Raw genomic sequence first — 18542 nt, 5'->3', positions numbered from 1 at the left:
TTTACTGGTACAAATATGCAGATGAAAATTACGAATTTTGGAACTTCTTCAACATTATGTTTATTTGTTTAAAAACCGATAAAATAATAAAAAAAAAAAAAAAAAGGGAAAAAAAAGGGAACAGCTGGAGGAACAGCTGAAAGGAACATTTGAAGGGAAAAGTCCAAGTGATAAACAAGAATAAACATATATTCTCCCCCCCCCCTTATCAAAAAAAATATATACATATATGTATATATATATATTTGCTGAATTTAGCAGAAAAAATTTTACTTAGGTATTTCAATAAAAGGAAAAACATCGTGATCTTGGTGATATATACAAGATAATAATTTACTTTTGTTAATATAACAGCATGTATTTGATGCGTATGAACAGTGCATACATGTAGGTATCAATATTGGGGTATTTACATATATGTATATGTAACGTATGTATGTACTATATATATATATATATATATATATATATATATATATATATATATATATGTACTGTATATATGTATGTATATGTAACATATGTATATACTATATATATGTAAATCTTATGGAACGGAACTGCTTTTTATTTGTGCCGTTTGACATTAGTTTGTTTTAATTTATCTATGAATGACAACTTTTTATGAGTCCATTATTTGAATTAACGTATATATTTTTATTATCACTAGTGGTATGCGTTTTTGCAAGTTATATATATATATATATATATATATATATATATATATATACATATTTTTTTTTTTTTTTTTTTTTGCATGACCATGTTAATATAATATTGGAAAGGAGATAGATTTAAATTTTTGACTAACGTATAATGTAAATATAATTAAATATGTATAATTAAACATATGTGTAGATATACATATGTGTAGATATACATATGTGTAGATATACATATGTGTAGATATACATATGTGTAAATATATATATGCATAAATGTGTACATAATATATACCCATATGTTTGAGTGCTCGATTGTGTAAGAATAAAATATGCCCGTATGTAGACACGCGAATGTGTTTTCCCACTGTATATGCGTACGAGGTTAAAACACAAAAGTATTAAACGTGAAGAAGGAAGAAAAACGTACGAATATATGACGCGTAATATATATATTATAATATTTATAATATATATAAGATATTAAAGGAGACTTTTGTAGTAAACATAATTAAAGTTAAATATATATGGATGTATTTAACGAACCACAAACTTTTTAAGTTGTACAGGAAAATAATGGTATTTCTTGACAAAAAAGAAAAAAAAAAGACAATTTTTCAGTACCTCATTTTAATGTACAATCATTTATGTATACATCCTTTACATGTATTTCTCGTTTCGAGTGAAACAGATTTAGTATCGCTCATGGGTGTTTACCATACATATATGTATATATGTGTGTGTATGTATACCTTTTACATATTATAATATCATATATTTTATTTATTTATTTATTTTTTTTTTTTGTAGCCATTATTTTTCAAAAAAAAAAAAAAAAAAAAAAAAAATATTTTATGACAGGAAAAAATGGAAGAGAAAATTTTACAAACCCATATTACACTGTTATTTTATTTGATGTTAATATTTTATTTAAATAATTTTACAATGAATTTTATTGATATGCCCAGAAAGCTGTTTAAATGTGTAAAGGTGTATTATTCTTTTTTAATAATACTAACCATAGTAGGATTTTTTAATCGATTATTTTCGTTAATACGTGTATTTATAGTACAAACAGTTAACAGAATTATAAATTCATATATAATAAAACATAGAGTGAAAAATGTACACATAAACAGGAGTACCATAAGGCTAAAAAGAAACAATGGAAACTTAACAGTCATAAAAAATAATGTTATTTCAGGTTGTTTAACGTGCAATGTGCATAAGGAAGGTGCTCCATGTAGCTCTTCAATTGATGAAATAAATTGTTCTAATGCGGAAAGAACTGAAAAGGAGGAGATTAGCAAGGATAGAGGTGGTGATAGCATTAGCTGCTCGATTAACAGTGATAACAATAATGGAGGTAGTAGCTGTAGTAGTAGTAGTGATAGTTGTAACTCGTGTGAACTTGCAGGAGTTACCAAAAAAAGAAAGAAACATAGAAAACGATCGTACAGTATATATAAATATATTAGTAGTGATTTTTTTTGGAGGAAAAACAAGTATAACTTGTTAGGAAAAGATGAACGCAAACTTACAGAACAACATAATGAAGATGTTGACAATGAACATGTTAAAAATGCTGGGCTGTGTAACACCCCCGACCAGAATAAGGATGCGGAAACCGCTGCTGTCAATGGAGTTATGAGCGAAAGGGAGGATAGTTCCCGGGACAGAGTACAAAACACTGATGATAAAGTAAACTCCGTTCGTATAAATAAGAATTTAAATTTTCATAATCATTTAAGTAAACAAAAATATTCAAGTTTTTTTTCGATCCTCTGTGACATAATATATAACTCCAAGAATTACGTAATAGTAAATAACAACATGAAATGGTTAAGTGGCGAACCGAATAGGGATCTTAGTAACAGAAAGGGCATATATGATAAAAGTAATAATGATATGAACAGTTCATGCGTAAATGAAGCAAATTCTTTAACGCTCAACAAACCAGAGAAGCGTGTGTTAAAATCAATTTTAAAAAAAGCCGTTTCCACTGAAGAAGGTAATATTTCCAAAAGTAAAAAATGTAGTAATAAACACATACGATTTAATTCTCATGTTGAAACATATTTTTTTGAAAAATATTCTTCTGAACAGGACATGTATAATAAAATTTATGGAAAAATACATTTCACTAAGTTACTCGATGAATATAATTTAATAAATACTGACATATTTAGTTATTACAATATGCGATCAAATTTAAATGTAGTTTTTAATGACATAGTTAATTCAGTATATGATTATAAGGATAAAATAGTTAAAAAGTTTTAACACCGTTCTTTATTTTTTCTTTTTCGTATAATTTTTTTTTTTTTTTCTTTTTCTGATCTCTTTTTAAACTTCTCTTTATGTTTTTTTTTTTTTTTTTTTTTTTTTTTTGTTTCAGTGTGCAAGTGTGCGTAAATGCACATATATAAATGTAAATACACATATGTGCATAAATACATATATTATATATATTTCTATGCATATATTATATATATAAATGATTATATATATGTGCAAATCATTCTCTTTTAATATGTTTTCGTTTTCCCGATTTATCAAAAGAACACATACAAATAAATCAACGTTCCATTTTTATAAATTTATGCACATAGGCATATATGTTATATATATATATATATATATATATATATATATATATATATATATATATATATATATATATATATATACATATACATATACATATATATACACGACACCTACCTGTTTTATGCTAACGGATAGCTCAAAAAAGTAAATTTATTTTGATGACACTTATCATATGTAACAATATATTTTTTATTTTTTTTCTGCATTTAAAAAAATAAAAATATATGCTAGAAGACGAAAATTAATGATACAAAACATACCTTACCAATTTCAATGCGTGCTATTTATACAGACGATGAAGGAGTACATGTGTTGCATTGTTTTAACTGTGTGTTAGGATTTCTTTTATTTTTTCTTTTTATCTTGCTCTTTAGGCTATTCGCTGTTAATGCGAGCATTTATCTATTTAGCGCTTTGTTTTTCTCGCAATTTATCGTTTTGTTTTGTTTTGTTTTGTTCATTATTCATTATTCTCTATTTTTTGTTTATTTATATTATCTTCCACTTTTACATTATTTATCATTTAATATTTTTATTTAATATATTTTTTATAATATTTTTTCTTAAGCGCGTAGTATGCACTCCAAATGTGGAGAGATGTTACTTTTCCGTAAGCGTTTAAAAAGTACATGAACACAATCTCATATACTTATATGTGCTTTTTTTATAGCCAAATTTTTTTTTTTTTTTTTTAAATAAAGGAATATTTAATTTATCATCTTCCTCTAAAAAAATAGCAAACTATCTAAAATAAAACAAAATGAAGTGAGGGAAAAGAACATAAATTTTTCTCTTTCTCCCCTCATATTGTTAGTCTCATTTTGAGGACATTCTAGTAGTACCATTACTACTAGCGCATGCGAACAACACATTAGTGTGAATAGGTAGTGGACGAGAAAAAACGATAATTTTAAATAAAACATTTACGTGCTTGGGTATGCTACTGATATGTCGTTATAACGGTTTAAAAAATAAAGAAAATTTTCCACTTTTTTTTTTTTTTTTGTTTTTTTTTGTTTTTACATGTTTTATTTTTCATGTAGCTATTATATTTTTCTTCCTTTACATGAGCAAGGAAAAGAGTGACATTGTTCAGAAACAAGAAAAAAAAAAAATGCCTGACCTGTTCATGTATATTTAAACACACATGTGTGCACTTGTATGTGTATTGAAGCATACCAATATGTAAACATCCGAAAATGTAATTTGTTCTTCTGCAGAACCTTTTTTTAGTTTTTTCCTCATTTGGGGTTTATATCTATCCATTTATCTATATATCTCATTCATTCACTCTCTTTTTTTTTTTTTTTTTTTTTTTTTCTCTACTCTATCTTTAGCGTATTTCATTTATTCCGCTTCCAATTATGCTTCTAATGAATACAAGAGTTGCTGGATGCGGTTTACCCTTTTGCAAATTAGCATTCGCGTTTCGTTTAAACAGTGGAGTGTCATTGGTAGGTTGTAGGAAGCAGTTCGGCTCTACAGCCAAGGTGGATGATCTAAAAAATGCAATTTTAAATTACTATCATTCAGCTCAAAATTTCGTTCAAAGAAGAAAAGAACATGAACAAGCAATAAAAAATTATTTTAAAGAATATATGGAAAAAGGGCCTATTATTACAAGTGCACAAATGGAAGATATATTTCTAAGTGCAGAGGAAAAAAATATATTAAATGAAGACATAAAAGAGATTAACAATTTTGTTCAGAATAAATGTAATGAAAAGTTCGAAATGACAAATAATTATGTAAAAAGTGTAGTTGAAAAGACAGAATTAATGAAAGTTTTAACAATTTGCGGGATTCATATAGTACCCAAAATATTGGTTTTTTACTTGACCGAGATCATATTAAATTTGAAAAGGTTTTTAGAAATTCATAAAAATAATATTGTTACATATGAATGTAGAACAAAGAAAAATAGTTATGTAAGAATAAACAATTATTATTATGATAAAGAAAAAGTGGAAGTGCCATTTTTTTTAATTTTCAAGTCCTTGTCCAATGTGTTATATAGCCTTAGCGAAAATTTAATGCAGAAGAACGAAATATATGAATATATTAAAGAAGAAATATTAAAAAATTATATACCCATAAATGATATAATAAATAAAGCTCCTTCTTTTTTAAATATTAGTTTATTATTTTTTTTTATAAACACTTGGCTGCTTGTTGATAACGATAGAGAAATTAAAACATTGTGTCTTGATAACATGAATAAATATATAAATTCAATTTCAGACGATGAAATAAATATAAGTGCAGATGATATATTTTACTTTATTTTAACCATTCGTTTATTCTTTCTTACCTTTTCCTACAACGATGTGCTTAATTACTTGAATAATTTTAGTAAAAATATTATTTCATCCTTAGTGTGCTTTCCACACAACTGTGAGTTCCCATATAATGAGCAAGATGAAAAGTATATATATATAGCAAATTATATGAACAAGAACAACAAGTATGTGGAGTTAAAAAATATAAAGGTACATCCTTTTCATTTCCCTCTCTCCTCTTTAAAAAATAAAATAATATACATTTTGGAAAAAGCAGAAGATTATTACGAGAATGATGTTAATACTTTACGCGCATACAATTTCTGGAGGTACAATTATTAATGCCATCCATTTCTATGTCTTTTTCATGTTTTACTCCCTTACATCCCCCCCGTTCGTCTTGCCCATTGCGCTTTATACTTTAAATTTTGACTTGTGTTATGTAGTATATCATGTGCGTTTTGTGTTTCATCTCTTTTAATGTGTTATATGCCCCTCTTTTAGTTTTGAAAAAACATGTATGGAGCACAATACACATAATGCATAAGCATCTGCATATGTATATATATTTGTATCTGTTTACGTACATGTAAACATATCTGTACGTGCATATGCATGCGTATATATGTGCACACTTAATTATTCTCACACACACACAATAACCCCAATCCCCCTTGTTCATATGTGTCAGGTATTTCATAGCTACACGAGAAAACTACAAATTACTTACAGTATGCCGCAAAGACGAATACAGTACTTTATTTACGGATGACAAACAAGACAGCATTTTGGTGAAATATGCTAATAAAGACTATGTGTACAATTTTGAAGAGACAGTTAACATGCATTTAAAGAGTGATACCAAGCGGTAGTTTTAACACTCAGGAGTAGTACCTACACGGGTATTGGTACCAGAGATTTAGTAGGATACTCATAATTATGCATGTACAATGGGGTTTATTAAAATGTTATTACCACACTAATAGGGCATTATTACCTCGTTATTACCGCGGTATTACCATGTATAAATATTTAGTCTTTTTCCGCCATGGGAGAAATCATCGTACACCTGTAAATGACAAGCACGCGTATCTTATCCTTCTTGGGGTCTAGTCGGCAATTCATGTTTCCATACTTACTCGTTAAGCACTTCTTTTTATGCGCATATTGCTGTACATTTTTATTTTATTATTTTGTGTTATACTTTGTTTTATTCTGCTCCGACATAATGAAACTGCCCCTTGTAAGAGGTGTTATCACATAAAATAAAAGTTTTGGTTTAATATGCTCATGAGGAGGGGGTGGGGAATCCATTCTTTTTATATGTTTTTTGTTTTTATGGGGGTATTTCCACAAATTTTGTCGACATAATGTAAGATAAGGTGCAAAGAGACGCAGCTTACTTAAATAGAGAAAGGATGAAGAAAAAAATTAGAAAAAAAAAAAATAGAAAAAAAGAAAAGACTGATGGATTGAAACATCATGACTAAGACAAACAGACGAATGCCGTTCTGTTAGGCTAAATAATTTTTGAAAATATGTGGAGCCGAGAAGAATAACGCATTCCTACAACAAGATATTTCATTTTTTTTCCTGACAAACGTACATGCAAAGAGGTGAAGAGAAAAAATAAAAATTGCATAAATAGCTTAAATAAAACAAATGGCTTAAATAGAATAAATAGCATAAATAGCGTAAATAATTTAAAGACGAGTCAATGCACCTAGTTTGAATCATTAACACTGATAAAGGTGGGAAAAGCCAATAGAGAATATAAGAAAATAATACCAAAACAGTGACAACGTGTGTACAAATATAGCAATAGTAGTAGTATTTATTTAATGAGAAAATAAATGAAAAATTGAAATATAAGCGGAAAATTAAGGAAAATAATATCAACTAAATAATACTAATTATAAAAAAATGGATGATAATTACTCATCCAAAATACGCGTCAAAAAAAAAAAAAAATTTCGTAAATTTTTTCCTTTTGGAATTATTAAGTGAAATAAAAATGTTCATAAGGGGTCCACGGACATGGAAAAAAAAAAAAAATATATGCATAAATACTTGCATAAATGCATACATACATCAACGGATGGATAGAAAATCGTAGCACGTAAAACACAGAACATTGTAGTGATGTACCATCCCGTATCACCTGGTCATTTTATTATGTTATGAAGTTTGCTCCACTGCTCTTTGGTAGTTTCAAACAGTGAATTGTTGTTAATTCCTTTTATTATTTTAAAATGAATATATGGAAGTATAGTACTTTTTGTCATGACCACCATTATATTTAAAATTTTGTCCCCACCTGTATATATATACATATAATATGCATTTGCAATAAACTCAGTTAATTGTAAAGGTGAGAACGTAAAAAAATAAAATCTTTTATAATATATAGATACGTCTGCTTTACTGATATATTATTTCCTTTGTTCATGTTAACTACCCTTATTATGCAATATATAAATTTTTTTTTAAAAAAAAGGGAACACGCTCAGTTATGATTAACACGTTACTATACGAAAATTTAATATATAAGTCAATGCACGCAATATATGAGTGAATGCCACACCTTTTCATTGATTCATACTCGTACTACATATGCATACTGCTTCATATTCTTATTATAAAGAGAACTGATGATGCTATGACGGCTATATGGGCATATGCACGTGTTCACATGTACCCAAAAATGTGCGTACACATACATACATACATATATATATGTATATATATATAACATTACGCCATTTAAATTTTTTATGCTTGGCAGAATTCAAATTCGGTTTTTCCTCCTCACGAAGTTTCGTAATAGCTTCATTATGATTAAATTTAAATAATACACAGTACATATATTTATATTTTTTTTTTTTTTTTTTTTTTTTACTCTGCCATATTTTATTTGAGGAATTGCAATTTTTAAGTTTATTTACTTTTGCAGTAGTAAATATACGTATATTTATGTTTATTTAAATATGCATGTTTGTGGATGCATATTTATGTATGTATATTTATAAATTCATATTTATGAATGTATATTTATAAATTCAGATTTATGAATGTATATTTATAAATTCATATTTATGAATGTATATTTATAAATTCATATTTATGAATGTATATTTATAAATTCATATTTATGTATGTATATTTATAAATTCATATTTATGTATGTATATTTATAAATTCATATTTATGTATGTATATTTATAAATTCATATTTATGAATGTATATTTATAAATTCATATTTATGTATGTATATTTATAAATTCATATTTATGAATGTAAATTTTTTTTTTTTTTCCCCCCCCACTTTATATGCGTTTTGTGTTTATCATTTGTTTTTTTAATTTTAAATTTTAACACCATTTACCAATTTTTGAGTCTGCTGAATATAGCATCGAAATATGTATATGTTTATTTGTACGTATGTATAAGGAAACACGCTTTTAACAATTTGTGTACCAAGTAAATGTACACATAAATGTGCGCAGTGTATGCACGAAATAACTGATCGAAGTAAATATTCTTTTGCCTGAATGGTTTTTTACCCCCATCCCCTCTGCAAGAGTAATCATATAAGTTATTGCGCAAGTTATTGAGCAAGTTATTAAGCAAGTTATTAAGCAAGTTATCAAGCAAGTCATTACACAAGTAGTTACGTAAGTCATTACACAAGTAGTTACGCAAGTTATTATACAAGTAGTTACACAAGTAGTTACGCAAGTAGTTACGCAAGTAGTTACGCAAGTAGTTACGCAAGTAGTTACGCAAGTAGTTACGCAAGTAGTTACGCAAGTAGTTACGCAAGTAGTTACGCGTCCATTTGTACCTTAATTTGTTTATTATGAATTACAATAATAATTATGTAGAGCACAATGTCCACGATAGAAGAAAAGCAAACAACGTGAATAACACGAAGGAAAATGAATCATGGAATAATATGAGTTATGGAAAGAGCAATCAGATGCATGTAATGAATAGACAAAATGTAGATAGTGTGACAAGTAAAAGCTTTATGGTTTCTTCTGGAAAGGATAATAATAATGACAGGAACAACAGTAGTAGAGAGGCAAGGAACAATGATAACAAAAATATAATGCATAACACTAGCATAAATAGTGAACACACGAATGAAACTAATATTAACATGCAGGTAGATAGCAATAATTTTATGTACAATTATAATAACACTAATCCTAACGATCATTATGGTAGTAACCCGAACGACCATTATGCAAATAATCCGAACAGTAATGTATCATCGTCTAATTATGTAAGCACACATCCCATTTTTGGAAGGAAAAAAGTGGAAGCATATGGATATAGTTTTGTAAGTAATAGTGCCAGTGGTAATATCTTAAATACACCCGACGTTAATAGTAATGTTAGTAGTAATAATGTTAGAAGTAATAATGTTAGTAGTAATAATGTTAGAAGTAATAATGTTAGTAGTAATAATGTTAGAAGTAATAATGTTAGTAGTAATAATGCTAGAAGTAATAATGTTAGTAGTAGTAATGCTAGCAATAGTTATAGTAGTATTCGTAATAATGAAGGAAGGGCAGGGAACGATAACTTGAGTGGTAATGTATATTACCTGAACAAAGATAGTTATAATATGAACATGTACATGAACAATCACATCATTGGAGGAAGTGACAGTCATGGAGACAGTGGAAGTAATAATTATATCATGAGTACTAAACAGATATATGCGGACAGCAATTTAATGTTTAATAAGAACATATATAACAGTAAGGAAAAGGAAGGGCCAGGTACTGCAGCAGGAGCAGATGCAAATTATCATCGAAGCCATGGAATGTTAAGTAAGGAATCAAAAAGTACACAGAACAGCTTAGAATTTATAAATACAATAAATTATGAAAATGAAATGAATAAGAACAAGATGAGTAATGCACTACAACAACCTTTTAAAAATGATAATAATATGGTAAGTAATAAAAATAATTTTTTCTTTAGTCAAAATGTAAATAATAAAGAAGATTCATCTAATAAAGGGATAATGCACAACATTATAGAAAGTTTAACGAATAATGTACAGACAAATAATGAGATAAATAATTTAGTTAAACAGCGAGTAGCAAATATGGTAATGAATGAACTAGAAAAAAAGATTGAAATAAATAATGAAACTAGTTTTATTGGTAATAAATTATCCTTATTACGTGGTTATTTCGATGTGACACATTCCTATGTTATTCATAAAATTTTGTTTATACTTATGCCTTATATATATATACGTAAGGCATTATGTGAATCAAGAACGTATTATGTATATAATCATTTAAAGAGAAAAATGGAAAGTACACAACAAGATAAAACATATGGATCTGCTTTCATTTTAAATGGAAATAATAATACACATTATAATAATGGTAAAAGTGAAGAGATGACAAATAAAATGAAAATGAACAGTGCATATAGTTCAGAGAATAAACCTTTTTTTTATAATGAAAAAAAATCTAGTAGTTTAAGGTTGATACGAAATAATTCGAATGATATAAATTATGTAGATTATAGTAGTAATATTGGTATATTTAAAGCAGATCTGTATATACCTCTTATGTCTAGCATTACTTATATATTGCTATATACATTAACAGTTACGGCACAAAAAAATAATTTTACATTTAACCCTGATAATTTATTTAATATATCATCTTATGTATTTATATTATTATTTCTCGAAACAGCTTTAATTAAATTTATGTTCCTCTTAGTATGCCGAGATATAAACTTATCCTTTTTACATATTCTTTCCTTTATATCTTATAAATTTGTTATTATGTGTGCATTAATTATAACCAAAATATTCTTTTATTTTATGTATTTTATGTACACGTCAGCTTTTGGTCAGGTGGATGACAATATGAACAAAATGCAAGAGGATAAAAAATTGGTGCTCAATAACCCACAAGTGTTCAAAAATTTAAATAATAATAATAGTAATGGTAATAATAGTAATAATAGTAATGGTAATAATGTTAGCTTTAATTTTAGTCCATTCAGTATTATTTTATTTTTAAATAGCAATACCATGTACAGATTAACGCAGCTTTATTTTTACATTACAGTCAGCATGCAAATGATACAAATTTTTAAGTCCATTCACCTGTACATTCATGATAATTCGAATTTGTTAAATAATTTTAATATTAAGAGAATAAATATTTTAATACTTATTTTTTCCTTTTCCCAAATTTTTTTGTGTTGGATTCTTACTCCTTATTTTACTTGAACATGAAATGGAACAGCACAGTGGGTACCTCGCAAGAGGTTTGTCCTCCGTGGGTATCGTGATTTGTAAGTTTGTGCGTGTTCACATGTATCCTTCATGTAAGTGTAAATATATGCACATGCATACACATACGTACACATATGTGTGAATGCATACATATGTACATATACACATATATACACATATACCTACAAATATACATACAAATATACATACAAATATACATACAAATATACATACAAATATACATACACATATACATACAAATATACATACAAATAATACATACACATATACATACAATATACATACAAATATACATACAAATATACATACAATACAAATATACATACACATATACATACAAATATACATACAATATACATACAAATATACATACACATATACATACAAATATACATACAAATATACATACAATATACATACATATACACATATACATACAAATATACATACAAATATACATACAAATATACATACAAATATACATACACATATACATACAAATATACATACACATATTTACACATATACATATGCATATATGTTCCCATGTGTCACCTATTTACGTGTGCGTGTTTGTTTTTACTCATTTGTGTACGCAATTTTGCGGGTGTATAATATGCGTACATACATGCAGCCGCTAATTTGGGTGGGATAAAGAGAAAGCAGAATAGATAATTGCCCATTTATTATGCCATATGTTGATGTAAAATTGCGCGTCTTTGAAGCGTATATGAAAAAATGTGTGCACGCACGTGTGAACATATATGTAATTTCGTGTGTACATATATACTTATGAATATATGTACATACGAACTTGTTTATATATATTTATATGTAGATCTACCTTTTTATCTTTAAGAACTGCTTTCGAAGCCTGCTTTTCACTGATACTCCTATTTTGCATAACTTTCGCTTTCCTTTTTTATGTGCCATTTTTCCGTGATTTTTACATAATTATTAATCCTTTTTACGTGCTAAATTTATTTGTTTAAAATTTATTCACCAAAAATTCAAAAAATAAAAAAAAAAGAGAAAAACGGGAAAAAAGGGGAAAACACAAAATTCAAAGTTAAACATGTACAACACCTATGCTTAAAATAGTATACGTTGCAATTTATAAAGCTAGCCATTTCATTTTGTAAAAAAAAAAAAAAAAAAAAAAAAAAAGAATACGGGAATATTTTATTGTGAAAAAATTAGAATATTTTTTAACGGAAATTATTCCTTTTTTATATTCTGTTACAGCAAATTTTTAATTTATATTTAAATCAACTACAGTATCTGTTAATATGCTCTCTTTTTCTCCTTGCATAATATAAGAAATAGCACAATTCAGTTTTTGCTCTTAAATTTGGAAAATGTTTTGAGATGTTCTGTTTAAACTACTGGGACCGAGCAAAAATTTATATGTATATGTACGCTTATGTAAATTTATGAACATATATACATATAAATAGGTATTTTTTTTTTTATTTTAAATGTGTGTATAAAAATATGCGCAATACATGCAATTATATTATTATTATTTTTTTTTTTTCTTGCCTGTGCATAAAGTTACAAAATTTGCCTGATGAGGGAATAATATTTTGCGTGAAAGGGTATGAACCTTGTATTTTCCTTATATTTATATAATTTTTGTATTAATATTACAAGTACACACTTTGTCGTGTTGTCATTGTTACTTTGTCTCTTTATCTCTTTGCCTCTTAATCAATTCGTTGAACTCTCTTCACTTGGAACAAATTTTGCTTTATATTATTTTTCTGAAAGAGCCAGTGGTGATAGGCAGTACTCTTTCAAGTAGCCATTTTTTCTAGAACATATCATATAATTAAATTATTGCACATGCCACGTACACACATAGTTGAATGGATAATATGTAGAAAACTGTGTGTGTACAATAGAGTATAATATATTATGTATATGTTAATAGTTGTTTTTTTTTCTTTTATCTAGTATTTATGGCATACATTCGATTATATTTAACTATTCCAGATACTGTTAATCAGGTAAAACGTAGTACTTATTTCTTCCTTTTTCTTTTTTCCTTTTTCTTCTTGATATTTATTCATATGTACAATGTGTGCACATATTCCATTTCTTTTTAAATTTTTTTTTTATGTCATTATTTTTTATTTCTTTTTGCACGAACTGAGGGAAAATAAAAAAGAATAATATAAGGGGAGAAAATAGACAAAGGTGGGAAAATGGGAAACACAGGCAAAATTGAAAAAACGCGAAAAATCGCACAACATAGACAAAGTACAAAAATTCTTCAAATTAAATGAATTGTCCAAATTAACTGAATTGTCCAAATTAACTGAATTGTCCAAATTAACTGAATTGTCCAAATTAACTGAATTGTCCAAATTAACTGAATTGTCCAAATTAACTGAGTTATCCAAATTAGCCGAGTTATCCAAATTTGCAAAGTTTACCGAACCAGTTTAGCATGAAATAAAAACAAATATCCGCGAAAAGGCTTAGCATTAATTTGTTAAAGCATCAGAGTGAGTGAGAAAACGAAAAAAAAAAAAAAAAAAAAAGTAAAAAAGAAGTAAAAAAAGAAGTAAAACAAAAGAAGTAAAAAAAAGAAGTAAAAAAAAAGAAGTAAAAATAAAGGAGTAAAAATAAAGGAGTAAAAATAAAGGAGTAAAAAAAAAGAAGTAAAAATAAAAGAGTAAAAATAAAGAAGTAGAAAGGGGACAAGTGAAGCAAAAAAAAAGGAAAAAAAAAAAAGGTGCTATTTTGTCAAAATGAAAATTTTTAGTATAATTTTCTTTTTTTTGCTTTTATTTTTTATAAATTTATTTTTCGTAAAATCGCGTTTTAAAAATGACGAAAGTTTCAACGTCCCTTTAAACGTGTTATTTAATAAGGGGAAAAATATTAGAAAAAGACTGTGCAATGAATGCTTTTATAAAAATGAAGTCAATTTAATATATAATAGCTGTAGAGCTTTTGAAAATGTAAATTACAACAATTTTAATGGATCAAAAATTTTGTATTTTATTAGAGATTCACCAAAAATGTTAAAGAGATATGTTATTGTAAAATCGAAATATCAATTTTCCCAATTATTTTCCCCAAAATTTTTAAGAAAATTTTTCTTTCAAAAAAAAGCGTTAGTTGTAGATGGAGTGTACTTAATAATAAATACATATCTCAAGTACAACATTGTGCGGAGTATACTGGGTTTCTTTCAAACGCTTCTCCTGAGATTCCTAGGTAGTGCCACTTACACGAACACGCGCGCATATATGTATGCTGTACGTGTGTATGCTTATATGTATTTACATATATATGTGTTTATACTTACGTGCATTTCTTTCTTATTAAAAATGCAAGAGCGCGTCGTACAAGTACGTACATATATATATATATATATATATATATATATATATATATGTGCATAATTTGTATTAGTACTTTTAATCCGCGTTTATTTCCACATCTTGCTTCATTTCGATTGTTCCATTTTCAGTGGTATACATTCTCCAGCTATGCTCCTCATTCCTGTTATTCCACTACGTAAATATGATTTCTCAAAAAACCCAAGCATATATATTACTAGTAAGTGGTTCAAATTATATATCTAGAGTTATAGGTTTTTTTGAGTTAAATTTAATTAATTATTATATCAATGTATTTAGTGAAGTCGTTCAGATAACACTTATTAGAATTCTTTTTAATCAGTATGAAGTTCAATTAATAAAGACAATTTTATATAATAGCTCGGATTATTTCATAAACACATCGTTAAAGAATAAATATGAAATATTATATCAGTGCGCAAAAAAATTTGTTATTACTAGGATTAACAAGTTAAGCCTGTTTACCTTTAACTACTTGCGCTACTTTGTTTTGACAAATCTGTTTTTCAAGCTCTTCAACGGCACGTAAGACTTGAACAGGCCTGAACATGCGCACCATATGTACATGAACGTGCATACATTCATCCATACATATATATATACATACATATATGCACATATAGACGAATTGAACAAACCAAGCCAGCAGTTCACACCTACCGTCCGGTTCGCATCCACTTCACGTCCACACCCTATCCCCACATGCATATGTTCATTCCTGTTTTTCCTTTTCAGATACAATAAGTTTTCACCAAGCGATGTGAAAATGCCAGGTGTGTTCTCTGACTCACGTAAAAGTTTAGACAAAGATATGAAGTATGCAACAAAAAGAGAAATAGAAATTTTGCGGAATTATTGCAAAGAAACAGGATGTCATACTTGTGGTGTAACATGCCATGAAAGATTTATAGGTGATCATCAACCACCTGTACAAGTCATAAAAGATATGATTCAATATTATAAAAAGAAAAAATGTCTATTATATTTTTTAAAATTGTTTAAATTATACGATACAAAACAACGTTTATATCCTCAATGTGTACGTTGTTCTCAATTGCAATCTGCATCAGTTCGATGTAAAAAACTTAGGCTAATACCGCATTATAACACAATTCGGTTCTTTCATTTTTCCACCATTTTTCATTTATTTCTTAAAATGATTTTACTCACTAAATGGAAGCAAATAATATTTTGGGATGGGGATAACGTGAGGTAAGACAAGCGTTAATGGGACTGAGCCAAGAGAAACGTGCGAAAATGGTACGAATAAAATTAACTAGCAGAAGTATACACATTTTTGCAGTAATACTAGTACATGTACAAACACACAGCAGCACACGGTAGCACACCGTCATGGGTATACCTTTTTGACGGCTTTGCACCTCAACAATTGAAGAACAGAAAAAAAATAAAATAAAATAAAATAAAAAATAAAATATAAACTAAAATAAAATAAAAAATAAAATATAAGCTAAACTAAAATAAAATATAAGCTAAACTAAAATAAAATATAAGCTAAACTAAAATAAAATAAAAAATAAAAAAAATAAAATAATCCATTTTGAAATTCTCATTTTGTCTAGGCGCATTTGCTCTTACAGAATTATAAAATGTTTGATGCATGCCCCTATCATTATATGTGTTTGGGCATATTTACGTATGTATGTGCATGTTTGCTTCTTGACCTGTACACGTTCAATGTGCAAGATCTTCAATTGCATATTTTATGCCTTTAACTTATTGAATGAGACTAAGCTTTTAAGCTCTCACGTATGCGGGTATTCAGTAGTTGTACTAAGCAATTGTACTGAACATCTGTACTAAACAGCTGTATTCAGTAGCTCACCTGCGTTGCTCTATGCAATATTACAATATAGTGTGTGTTATTAGCTTTCTTGTAATCTCAAATAAGTTTGCTGTTCTTTTCCTATTTTCAAAATTTTTTTGCAATTTTTTGCAATTTTTTAAAAGTTTTTGCAAGTTTTTACAATTCTTTTGCATTTCGTTTGGTTCTACCGGTACATGCATATGTTTTTCTTTAGCGAATTTTGTACTACTTCTTGGTATATATTTCCAAGCACTTGCGCAAATGCGCATATGTATATCTTTACATACATACATATAAATATAAATATATATATACATATACACGTATGTGTTTATATATACATAATTATATACACATTAATTTGTTTATTTTTTATTTTTTATTTTTTATGTTTTATTTTATTTTATTTTTTTTATGAAAGATGAACAAGCATATAAGGGGTTAATTACCCAATTCATGATAACCAAACTGGTCAACATGTTCGTGGAAAAAAAAAAAAAATTAAACACCATATAGAAGAAAAAAATGCTCATAAATTCATATGCATATATATATATATATATATATATATATATATATATATATATATATATATATATGTATACATAAACACTACTTAAATATATATATGTATGTATCCATTTTTCCAACCTTTATGAACAATTTTTTTTTTTTTTTTTTTTTTGATCTCAAAAATTTCTTTTAAAACTTTGAGCAAGAAGCGTTTCCTTTGTACGCTGAACTTTATATTTTTTTTTTAATTTTTAATTTTTTTATTTTATCTTTTTTTTGAAATATACAAAATGTTTACTCCTAATTTGTAGTTAAGTACTTTTATGCGTTATGTTAGTGCATATACATGAGGTATATACATTTTAAATAGTGACATACTATAACAAGTACCCTTTGTTGTTTTGCAAATATATATATTTTTTTCTTTTTTTGAGGGTACTTCTTCCAATTTTGTAAGAAATAGAAAGAATAGAAGCAACCCTTTATATAGTTACACCATTAACTACATGTTATATACTTACACTGTACGCAGTTAACAATTACATAATGACGAGACACTGTAAATAGGCCCAATATGTAAAAAGTAATGGTACACATTTATTTAAGAATCTACGAGGAAGCGTTTTGAGGCCACAGGTGAAGTACCTTTTTGCATGCACACATGAAGACGCGTGTGCATACATAAATATATATATATATATATATATATATATATATATACATATACAAACATATGCGTAACTACACAAACCATTTATACGTATGAAAAAACGCAGTTTAGCAATATACGAAAAATGAATTAGCTGAAATCTGTTCCCACATGCAACGTATGTTATATACAAGTGAACTCGTGTGCATAGGAATGTAAGTCTATGCCTTTGCATTTATGTACACACATACGTATACATATGGACATATACCCACATACATATATATAAATAAATAAATAAATAAATATATATATATATATACAT

The 18542-nt window shown here is 27.1% G+C and overlaps 4 protein-coding genes across 4 annotated transcripts; all 4 read left to right on the top strand.

Moving 5' to 3' along the window:
• Window positions 1–1529: 1529 nt before the first annotated feature.
• PmUG01_05025800 (conserved Plasmodium protein, unknown function) lies at window positions 1530–2945 on the top strand (the record flags this gene model as incomplete). The annotated part of the gene is made up of 1 exon (XM_029003460.1): window positions 1530–2945. One exon carries the CDS (start codon window positions 1530–1532, stop codon window positions 2943–2945), a length of 1416 nt encoding a protein of 471 aa, XP_028860404.1.
• Window positions 2946–4636: 1691 nt separating this feature from the next.
• On the top strand, window positions 4637–6423 carry PmUG01_05025700 (conserved Plasmodium protein, unknown function; the record flags this gene model as incomplete). The annotated part of the gene is made up of 2 exons (XM_029003459.1): window positions 4637–5880; window positions 6243–6423. 2 exons carry the CDS (start codon window positions 4637–4639, stop codon window positions 6421–6423), a joined length of 1425 nt encoding a protein of 474 aa, XP_028860403.1.
• A 2988-nt stretch (window positions 6424–9411) lies between these two features.
• On the top strand, window positions 9412–11826 carry PmUG01_05025600 (C-13 antigen, putative; the record flags this gene model as incomplete). Its single annotated transcript, XM_029003458.1, has 1 exon — window positions 9412–11826. One exon carries the CDS (start codon window positions 9412–9414, stop codon window positions 11824–11826), a length of 2415 nt encoding a protein of 804 aa, XP_028860402.1.
• Window positions 11827–14609: 2783 nt separating this feature from the next.
• On the top strand, window positions 14610–16443 carry PmUG01_05025500 (conserved Plasmodium protein, unknown function; the record flags this gene model as incomplete). The annotated part of the gene is made up of 3 exons (XM_029003457.1): window positions 14610–15081; window positions 15338–15752; window positions 15963–16443. The coding sequence occupies 3 exons, from the start codon at window positions 14610–14612 to the stop codon at window positions 16441–16443; spliced, it is 1368 nt and encodes a 455-aa protein (XP_028860401.1).
• Window positions 16444–18542: the final 2099 nt, after the last annotated feature.

The sequence above is a fragment of the Plasmodium malariae genome, assembly GCF_900090045.1.
Source record: "Plasmodium malariae genome assembly, chromosome: 5".
Lineage (NCBI taxonomy): Eukaryota > Apicomplexa > Aconoidasida > Haemosporida > Plasmodiidae > Plasmodium > Plasmodium malariae.
Note: the sequence above shows the minus strand (reverse complement) of the source record. Positions and strands in the feature narration are given on the sequence as shown.